At 41.6% G+C, this 11,232-nt stretch overlaps 1 protein-coding gene across 1 annotated transcript; it reads left to right on the forward strand.

The window, feature by feature from the left end:
* Positions 1–1,472: 1,472 nt before the first annotated feature.
* Positions 1,473–11,102, forward strand: dcaf10 (DDB1 and CUL4 associated factor 10). Its single transcript, XM_088355235.1, has 7 exons — positions 1,473–2,081; positions 6,222–6,335; positions 6,482–6,679; positions 7,553–7,755; positions 7,836–7,913; positions 8,027–8,172; positions 9,121–11,102. Exons 1-7 carry the CDS (start codon positions 1,648–1,650, stop codon positions 9,490–9,492), a joined length of 1,545 nt encoding a protein of 514 aa, XP_088211361.1. The 5' UTR covers positions 1,473–1,647; the 3' UTR covers positions 9,493–11,102.
* The last annotated feature ends 130 nt before the right edge of the window (positions 11,103–11,232 follow it).

Consider the following 11,232-nt stretch of genomic DNA (forward strand, 5'->3'; position numbering starts at 1 on the left):
GGGCAGCAGGATCACCCATTGCTAAGTGTCCTGATCCGTGCATTAAAAAGACAAGGCATGGGAGCTTGAGCCAGATACCTTCAGCATCAAGATCCCGTTTGTCTGTCCTAACTATGAGATGTTCAGGACATGTCTGTTTTGTATTCTTATTAAGAAGTATATCTATGTGATTGTATCCGCAGTTATATAGTTTTTGTTTGTTTTTTTGTCACCATCATCACCTACACATTTATTCACCTAATTGTTTGTTCATAAATATTGATCTAGACTGTGATGAATTTGCATAATATGATGGTGATATAATAATGTTGAAATGAAATGATCTGCATTTATATAGCGCTTTTCAAGTCAATACTTCCCAAAGAGTGCAGCCATGTAAGGCGCCAACCTGCTTATTGGGGGTATTGGGGATTCAGTGTCTTACCCAAGGACACTTCGACATGTGACACGGAGGAGCCGGGAATCGAACCTGCGATCTCTTGATCACAAGACGAGCACTCTCACTCCTGAGCTAATGCCGCCCCGTTTAACAATAACAATAATAAACATATAGTCTATAATTCTGATAATAATGACAATAACAAAAACAGAAATATTAATCATGGTAATCGCTATGATAATAACTATTGACTGTATGAGGCTTCTTCTCATTGACATTATTGGATACCAATCATACTAATAATAATGATAATTATATTATTACAATAATAGTGACATAAAAGTTGTAATAATAGTAATAGTAATAATACCAGATTCATTTATTTTTAACCATCTAGTAACTCAATAATACCACTTATCACTAAATATAGTTCATACACCTAAAGTTCAGACAAGAGTACAAACTACAATCAGGCCACTTTTTTTTCGGGTCTTTTTTGTGTAAAACGACTGTTTTTAAATCATTGTGCATATCAAAGACACAAATTCTGGATGTTAAGATTGTCATTGAAGGGCCAATTGAATTTTAAAAAATGATTCATTTGTGTCTTCCGTCATTGCCTTTGCTTTTGATACTTCTTTAAGAGTCTGTTCACAGCAACTTATTTTTATATTGGTAAAGTAAACCGGTCAAGGGACCTTTTCCACAATTACTGGGTAAAATAAACCAGAAAGGGAAAGAAGTTACATACGAGGTAGAGATCCATCCACAAGGTGGAAGCAACAAACTCATTCCAACGCAAGAAAATGGCGGAAGCGGAACTACGCCATGTCTGTTTACGGTGAGAAATCTGAAGTCAAGGCAACCTGATTTCATAAAAACTGCTTCCGTTTTTTGTTTGTGTGACAGAGAAAACACATAAATACCCACTATACGAGTGTAATACTGACCCAAACAAATAATGGAAAATGCATCGTTTGCTGTTATTTCATTTTAAATGAAGTGTTATTATTTATTTTCAAGCGTTGAACGTTGTGTGAGTGTGGTTTTTTGTAGTTTTATTTTGAAAATAACACCAGAACGTATCCGGGCTAAACTTCGGCTATCCTCATCGGCTTCTATACACGAAACGACGGTTCGGCGGCAGCTGTCGTTTGTCCGCCTTTGGTACCTCCATGGCCTCGCTGCGGTGTTGAGGCATTCCCGCTAACACCCTTCGGCGGTGGTCTACGTTCCCCAGAAACTTGGATATCTCAAGAGAATCCACAATGAGCTCCGAGGACCCCGACGAGCCGCGGGACAGGCCCGACAGTAGGAGCAGTAATAGCAGCAGCGGTAGTAGTAGCAGCGGCGGCGGCGTTGGTTCCGACAAAGAACCCGTTTTAGACGACTCGGAACAGGACGTCGACCCAGACCACAACCGTATCCCCCCTCCATCCCCACCTCCGCCTGGTGGTACTTCTGGAGAGTGTCCGGAACCAGTCGTCGGGCCTCGACCGGGCTGCGACTATAGCCGAACGACAAGTGTGTTCTCCTGGCTTCAGAACAGGTCGACTAGGCGAGGCGTGTTTGTCGACCCGGTTCGGGACAACTTTCGGACTATGACTAGCTTGTATAATTCAATGAACCCGGCAGCGGACTCGGTCAATCTGAGCACCAGGACCCACGGTGCGGTCTTCAACTTGGAGTACTCCCCGGATGGGTAAGGCCTTTACTGGGGAACCCCGAATACCAGGTTTAGGATCTGTAATTACACACAGTAGGGCAATTGTTTTCAGATGGATACCCCAAATCTTGAGCAGTCATTGATACTGATACAACTAGCATATATGGCCCTAGGGATATATCCGGCCCTAAATTTCGGAGTTTGTCCCCAAAAAATAACGATCAAATGTTGAGTACCGTATTTTCCGCACTATAAGGCGCACCTAAAAGCCTTTATTTTTTTCAAAAGCTGACCATGCGCCTTATAATACAGTGCGCCTTATATGTGGATCGATATTAAGTCGCAAAGTCTTGCAACTAAGGCAAGCAGCCGCTGACTAGATTTTCCCCGAAGGCGAAGTAGTCCACGGTGTATGCTGGGATTTATATACCGGCGTTTCATTTCCTAACCAATGTGTCAATCATCATTTTAATCCGTCACTATTGGCTAAAGTTATTCGGAGGTAAAGGGTGCGGATCCTTTTTATCATTTACAGGCTCGCATAGGCTAAAGGGGCGAAACAAAGCCTGCAACTGGCCGAAAAAGATGAATGTGAATCACACGTTGGGTTGCACTACGGCATAGATAAAACATTTTTTTACTATTCTGTATTTGTAATTATTTTACTCTCCTGGATTTACTACACTTACGGTTGTAAGAAGACCATGGTTACGTATCATTATTGAACGTGATGGCTGCAAGAGAACTTAGGTGAGCTATGCGGCTTTATATTTTCCCGGTATCTTGTTTTAGAACGATCTTGATGTTTCTGTGATGAGTCTATTTCTAAACTAAATTCAATTCAAAGTGTTTATTGTCATATGCCCAGTAAAGAACCCCGTTTCCCTGCACAATAAAATTCTTACTTTGCTGTCCACACAGTTGCCAGCAAAAAATAAAATGGAAACTAAGAAATGAATCCTAAGACTTTAACCTTCCGAATGATATTTGGAACGATGCATTTGAGTGATTGGTGACATCGTACAGACACTGTTTCCGTATATGTCTGAGACACGTATTTGCTTCTTTGCAAGCTTTCGGCATGTTAAGGGGGTAATAAGTTTGACTGAACTATCTGGCTGTTTTGTCGACGTTTCCATTGTAGCGCCTTATAATCCGGTGCGCCTTATGTATGGAAAATATAGGACCAAAAACTATTTTTGGGGGTGCGCCCTATAACCCGGTGCGCCTTATAGTGCGGAAAATACGGTATTTTTAAATATCCACACAGACCAAATGTTCCTTCCCGGCGCTAGAGGGCAGTAATGTTGTAAAAAACCTGAAGTCCAGTCTGGTTTCATGTTAAAGATAATATTGTGCAGTATTTTTTCAGTTTCAGTAGGCCAAACCCAATAGTTTAATCTGATGCTTTGGCTAGTTCCCTGCTAAAACTCGTGTTTTGTGTTTACAGACGCTCCCCTACTTACGAACATTCGACTTACGCAAATCCGTAGATACAAACATTGCTGTAAGTTAGATTTTGTATTGTGTGAACCTTTTTCCAAGTACAGGACATTACTGTAGTGTTTCTTTCCGGCGTGTGGCGCTGTGAGTGGTCACCCAGCATCCATTTAGAAGTAATAAAATCAGCTTCCTCTTCCTAATTCGTGTGTAAACATCTCTCCTTCACTTGCTCGTAATCCCACCGCTGCCACCAGTGTAGCATGTTCTTTGTGTGGGTAATGGATTGCTCCTCAGAAAAATACCCAGAAACACTTACGGTCTCTTTAGAGAGTAACAACAGTCAGCACCCGTATATTGTAAACACACAGAACTTTATTCAAAATAAACTTCGCTCTTCCCTACACTCTCGCACCAACTCTTGCAACATTTGTCGCCCTACTCACATCATTCATGCCCACCTCACATTCTACGCTTATACTATCTCCAGCGAGGTAAAAACGTTGACATTTTTTTTGTGTAATATCTCGTGCACCCATTCAATATATTTGGTGTAAGGTGTAAAGAAGAGGCAAGCCATTTCTTTTAAAATTAAAGTGGGATAAGAAAGCTTGATGCGGTTGAGAAAATGGTCGGAACGCTTTTTTCGGACACTTTTTACCACTAAAAGTAAGTTAAACTCAACTTTACTTATCTTTATAGAGCATATTGTTTTATAAAATGACCATGCCCACCTCACATTCTATGCCTACACTATCTCCAGCGAGCTAAAAACGTTGACATTTTTATTGTTTAATATGTCGTGCACCCATTCAATATATTTGGTGTAAGGTGTAACGTAGAGGCAAGCCATGTCTTTTGAAATGAAGGTGGGATAAGAAATCTTGATGCGGTTGAGAAAATGGTCGGAACGCTTTTTTTCTGACACTTTTTACCACTAAAAGTAAGTTAAACTCAACTTTATTTATTTTTATAGAGCATATTATTTTATGAAATGTTTATTTTTTTGTACAAAACATTACTGGTTACCTAGACAAGCCTTAAACATACTTATATTAACCTTAAACAAACAAAATATAGGACTGAAGCAACTTCCGAACAATTTCAACTTACGAAACGATCGTCCTGAACCTACCTCAATCGTAAATGGGGCAGCGTCTGTGTTTCAAAGAAGTATGATGATTGAGGCAAGCATATTTCACTCATATGTAACTTCTTTGTAATGATGAATTGGTTCTCTACTGTGAAAATAAGTACAGTAATGTAATTATTTATGAAAACATGTGACGTCAACATTAGTGATTATAATATTTAGGATAGGCTACAAATTAGGCTGAATGATGAAGCATAGTTCTGTGGGGGGGGGAAATATAACAAAAATCTTGTTGACATTTTTTTACTGATCCGGCCCACCTAAACACATAAAGTCTGGGTCCGCCCCCTGAGCCAAATTGAGTTTGACATGCCTGTTGTACAACATTGGTTCCCCTCTGCATAAATGGACTAATATTTTAAAGATATATTCTTAAATCCGGCAGCACGGCAGCGCAGTGGTTAGCGCGTGTGCGGCACAGTTCTAAGGTATTGGGAACCTCCTGTGTGGGTTCAAATTCAGCTGTGCGGAGTTTGTATGTTTTCCCCGTGCTTGCGTGGGTTTCCTCCGGGCACTCCGGTTTCCTCCCACATTCCAAAGACATGCATTTCAGGTGGATTGGCCGGTCCAAATTGTCCCTAGGTGTGAATGAGCGAGTGAGTTGTCTGTCCCTGTGTGCCCTGCGATTGGCTGGCAACCAGTTCAGGGTGTCCCCTGCCCACTGCCCGATGATTGCTGGGATGGGCTTCAGCACCCCCGCGACCCTACTGAGGATAAGCGGTACAGCTAATGAGATGAGATGAGATTCTTAAGTCCCAACAATCTTGTATTTTCATAAGCCTGTAGCAGCATGACGGCGGACATCTATAAAATAAAATCGGATACCCGACTAACGAGTGTTTTTAAAAATTCATGTTTCTATGACAGTTCATGTATTTTTGCATTTTATTTAAGTCAGTATTTTTTACTTTCAATTTGAAAAAAAAAATACCACTTGGAGGCGCTAAATAATACAACACTGCAATTTTCCTTTTTTTTTTTAAATGCTTGTATCAGCACTGATACCTGTCACCCGTAACGGCATGTTTTTACGCACCAGTCACTCAAAAATTTGCCCTTTTTGGTTTTGTTGATAATCCACAGATCCCTGCTCAAGGTTTTTTCATTTTCCTCATGCTGAGGTTTCGAGTTTTTCCTTGTCCTCATGTAGGTGTTGGATCGGGGGATGGTGTAATGATAAAATGTAGTCTGTAATATTCTGCAGTCCGTACAGCCCTTTGAGAACTCTTGTGATTGAGGGCTATACAAATACAATCATCTTTTTATCTTTTTGCACTGAGGTAAATTTGGTGCAAATGTAACAAACCTGTCATCATTTGTTTTTATGTTTTACCTGTTTTGCGCCAATCAACCTTGTGAACGCCCGATCCTGGGACGCTAAGCATGGTCAGGCCTGGTTAGTACTTGGATAGGAGACCGTCTGGCAGCACCGGGTGTTGTAAATCGGTCATTTGGTGCACGCTCTGCTGCGACAGCACTGGCTGAATTTCCCCCCCATTTTAATGCTATGAGGATACATTCAGTCTTAAAATAAAGTGCATTTCATTTTTTTATAAGCTTAATGATGATGGTGTGTTTTTCAGGTCAGTACTTACGGTGGCCTGTGAGCAGACCGAGGTCCTCCTCTTCGATCCTGTTTCATCTCGGCACATCAAAACTTTGACAGAGGCCCATGAGGATTGTGTCAACAACATTAGGTGACTTTCTGTGGTTTCCATGTTTCTTTGCTTTTCCTTGAATTTTGCAGAGTTTCTGTATACTATTGTTCAAGAAGAAAAACCTCTCTAAAAATACTGTATTAATGCTCATTTTAATTAAATGCCCATGCCCTGGTCCTTTGCAGGTTCTTGGACAATCGTTTGTTTGCCACGTGCTCAGATGACACCACCATCGCTCTGTGGGACCTCCGGAAGCTCAACTCCAAGGTGTGCTCGCTGCATGGCCACGCGAGCTGGGTAAAAAACATCGAATACGACACCAACACCCGCCTGCTCGTCACCTCCGGCTTCGACGGCAACGTCATTACCTGGGATACCAACAGGTTGCAAGAGTTACAATGCCTTCGAGTTCAAAATTTTAACTTTTTTAATACTAATCTGATGTAACATGATATCCATCTGTAATGATTTTAATCATAAGTCCAGGCTTGGAGCCATTTCTGACAAAATTTGAAACTTATTGGATCGATCCATCCCTAGCCCTCCCTCCATCCTTCGGTCGTCCATCCATCCATGCATCTGTCCATCCCCAGCTTCTTTCGTCCGTCCATCCATCATCCATCCGTCCATCACTATTTCTGTCCCTCTGTCCATACATTTATAGCTTTGCTTCACTCTTGTCTCTACATCCATCCCTCTGTGCATCTATCCATCCCTACCCTCCCTCTCTGTCCATAAATCTATCCGTCGATCCCCCCCCCCTCTCTACATCCGTTTATCCCAAGCTTCTTTCCTCCCTCCATCTTTCCATCCATCTCAATATCTGTCCACTTGTCCATCTATCCATATCCTCCCTCTATCTTTTGGTCCATCCCTTTTTTCGTCTATCCGTGCATCTATCCATTCCTACCCCCCTTCTCTGTTTGTCTCTGGCTGTCTCTGTCCATCTCTGTTTGTCTGTCTGTCCCAAGCCTGCCTCCCTCTCTATCCACTCCTGACTATCTCTGTCTACACCTCCATCCATTACTCCATCCATCACCCTCTTGTTACCTGTCCCTCCTCCATCCATCCTTGCCTCTCTGCGTCTCTCCCTCCTTCCATCCATTTGCACCCATCCATGCTCTCGCTCTCTCGCTCTCACTCTCACTAGCCCTAACTACCTGCATCCTTCCCGTATCAGAGGTTAAACTTGTTATTTAAGGAAATCCCCATACATATCCATCTCACCTCTATATTAAAAAAATCCTGGATTGCAGATTTACAGAGGACGGCTGCCCACACAAGAAGTTTTTCCACACACGCTACTTAATGAGAATGCGTCTAACGCCTGACTGCTCCAAAATGCTCATCTCCACATCGTCGGGCTACTTGCTTATCCTGCATGACTTGGACCTCACACAATCGCTAGAAGTGGGCAGCTACCGAATGTTGCGAGCCAGGCGAACACCTCTCACTTCAGGTTAGTGCCTTAGGCCCTTGCTCATGTTGCTTTTCTAACTTTTTGGGGTTCCGTGTTGAGTTTTTATTTTGAACACTTAGATGGAGGGGCTCTAGCCTCTCGCTCGGCTGGACCGCGCCACGCAAACGACTCCAGCAAATTGCATCCCCACAGAGAAGGTTCGAGACAGATAATTAGTTTTATTTGCACCCATATGATTCAATCATGAGAACATTGGGAAACTGGTGAGGATAAGTCACTGATCATCAAATTCAAATCAATTTTCTTGCAGGCCTTTCTCCAAGGAACAGCTTAGAGGTTTTGACCCCAGAGATCCCAGGAGAACGGGACAGGGGGAGCTGCATCACGTCCCTGCAACTGCACCCCAAAGGATGGGCTACGCTCATACGCTGTTCCAGCAACATGGATGACCTTGAGGTGAGTATTACCATCGCCGGTCTCAGGTTCACCCAAAGCATGCTAGGAAGTGTGAAACATCTCACAGAAGACCCATCGCGCTTGGTTCGAAAACCAATTATGTTTTTTAGTTGGAATCTTACACGTAACAGACGACCCCAGCATGATTTTGTGCATTCATCGATGCGTTCAATTGCTCTATCAAAAGTGTCAACTCATTTACTCTTGCGCTGTCACTGCTTATAAAGACATATTCCATAATTGAAAGATGTTCCTTTAAGATGGGGTGTGTCTTTTGAGGTGTCCATAAAAATGTCAAAGTTGACTATTTTCTCTGTTAAGTATGTGCTAACAGTGCCCAATTGAGTTTAAAAAAAGCCCTATGCTTTATTTTCCACTGTGTAATCGGATTTAATCTCACTTTTGTCAGAGCTGAATGGGGGCCAAAGGGAGTGCTGGAAAGTCCTGTTGCACTTGTCCCTGCACAAGGTTTTTCTGTTTTTATTTGTAAGTGTGGCATGAAAATTGCGAAAGTAATAAGAGCCCTTCAAGTCATTTCCAAACGCCAACCCAAACCATCAAAAAAATGACAACAAAGAAAAGTTTATTCACGCGTGTCTGAGAAATCCACTTTCTTTCACGTGCATCATGAGGCTGCATTGATGATACAAGCCAGGAGATGGTGGTAGTGAGTAAAATAATGTTCTTCTGTAAATCTCCTTTAAATAAATAGTCTTTAAGGTTGTTTTTTTTACCACTAGGGGGCGCTAAATAATACACACTCCCTATAAGTTGGTAAAATGCACGTACTTGCACATGCATCATGAATGTGCTGACTAAGGCTGCAATCATGACATTAATCCAGGAGAAGACAGCAAAGAGCAACTAAGTTCCAAATTCCGTACAGCTTCTTTAACTCAAATTAGTCGTCTCTGGTAACCTTTTCTTTGTTCTCCATCTTGGTCATAGTGGACGTGTGTGTACGAGTTCCAAGAGAGCGCCCCCACCCGTCCACTGGTGTCTCCACGCTGCTCCCTGCGCTTGACGCACTACATCGAGGAGGCCAACGTGGGACGGGGCTACATCAAGGAGCTTTGCTTCAGCCCAGACGGCCGTCTCATCTGCTCCCCTTACGGATACGGCGTCCGTCTTCTTGCCTTCGACGACAATTGCGGTGAACTTACCGACTGCGTGCCAGTGCAGACCAGCACTCTACGTGAAGTGCGCTCCATCTACTCCCACAGCGACGTGGTGCTCACTACCAAGTTCTCTCCCACGCACTGCCAGCTGGCCTCGGGCTGCCTCAGCGGCAGGGTGGCGCTTTATCAGCCCAAGTTCTAGCAGAACCCACCTGCCCAAGTACGCTCGTTTTCTATGCACATCATTTCGAAAAGTGCTCCTGCCTGCACGGCCTTGAGGGACGTTTGATTTCTTAATGGAGTGTAGATGCTTTTACCACTTTCAGTCATAGATTTAAGGTGGAACTTTAGAGCAGCACAGTGGAGGCGTGGTCGAAGATCTTCACAGTTCTGAGGGTCTAAGATTTGAATCCGTGCTCTGGCCTTTGCTTGTGGATTGTCTCACCACGTGGGCTTTCTCTGGCCTCCATCCACATTCCAAAACAAGCATATTGCTGCTTGTCATCTAAATCAGTGGTTCTCAACTGGTCTGACTGGAGGACCCGCCCCTATTACCAGTCGCAACCCAAATTCAGAAACAAAATCAATTTTATCTAATTCATTCACTGAAAAGATTGTGCAGTTTAAATCAGAGATAGTTGAATATACTGCATTCAGAATTAAAAAAAAAAACACCAGCAAAAACAGATTGATTCGAGTAATAATGCTTAATTCGCTGCAGAAATCTAAAACACTTCACTTCAGTGACTATGTCTTCAAAATCAAGATATTAGAATCCATATTTCATATATTATCCACTGTACCTGCATTTAGCCATGCTCAACATATGGAAACAAACTATATTGGTCTTTTTCATTGGTTTGGGAGGGCAGGTGACACTTAGCATTTGCAGGGAATTATCGCCATTTACTGTAAAGGAGTTTAAGTGACCATCAGTTTTTTTTATAAGCATTCCAAGGCAAAACCCTGCATCCTTCTTTTGGGTCCCGACCCACCAGTTGAGAGACACTGATCTAAATTGTTTGTGTGATTGCCGGTTTCTGTATATGTACCTTGTGGCTTTTTACAGGGATTTTTTTTTTCTTTTAAGATGAGCAAAGTCACTAACAAAAAATGACATTTGTTATTGCTCAAAATACAATTATTTTCTTACCAAAAATACAACTTAAAAATAACAAGCTATTTTGAGTAGGTATGAAACCACCGAAAAATGAAAAAAGGGTAAATGTACATGATTTTAATCCTTGATTTTCTCAACCAACTGCAACTTTTTTTTAGAAAAAGAATGCAAATATGCTAAGAGAAAAATAGAGCTTCGCTTCGAATCTAGAACACTATTTTTCCAATAAAACTACTGATTTTTAACTTTGATTTAGAAAAAACAGTTGAAATAACGTCTTACCACAAAAAAGGCGTAAAATAAAACTTAAATCTTTTATTGACAATAAAAAAAAAATTTTTTTAGGATTGCGTTTTCACAACCATTACAGTCTAACGTTTAGAGAAAAAACAAAACTCGAAAATGTTAATTTCACCACCATAATACTTTGTCCAAGATGTATTATATTCCTTTATTTTTTCGAAGTAAGGCAATTTTTTTTCTATTGCAATATTTTTAGTCAGAAAGTCACCTTAAAAACTGCAAATGTTTATTATTTTCCTTGGACTTGTGTACAAGTGCCGACAACAATCTTCCGATGTTGATATATAATTTCGACTTTCCTCCACACAAAACAAGTTCCAAAGCTCATGTCTTACACGTCTTTACTCAAGAGGACCAACAACGTAAAGAAAATGCATAAAACAAAATTGGGAAATCAAAACATGTATTCTATAATATTTTAGCCTTTCTTTTCTTTAATGAACATTGACTTGTTTTCTAGAATAGTAGTTTGGTGTGAATGCATGTCGGAATGCCTGTTTGTCCGTCCCTGCAATTGGC

Source organism: Urocampus carinirostris, chromosome 15 (genome assembly GCF_059441175.1).
Source record: "Urocampus carinirostris isolate Australia breed hairy pipefish chromosome 15, RoL_Ucar_1.0, whole genome shotgun sequence".
Lineage (NCBI taxonomy): Eukaryota > Metazoa > Chordata > Actinopteri > Syngnathiformes > Syngnathidae > Urocampus > Urocampus carinirostris.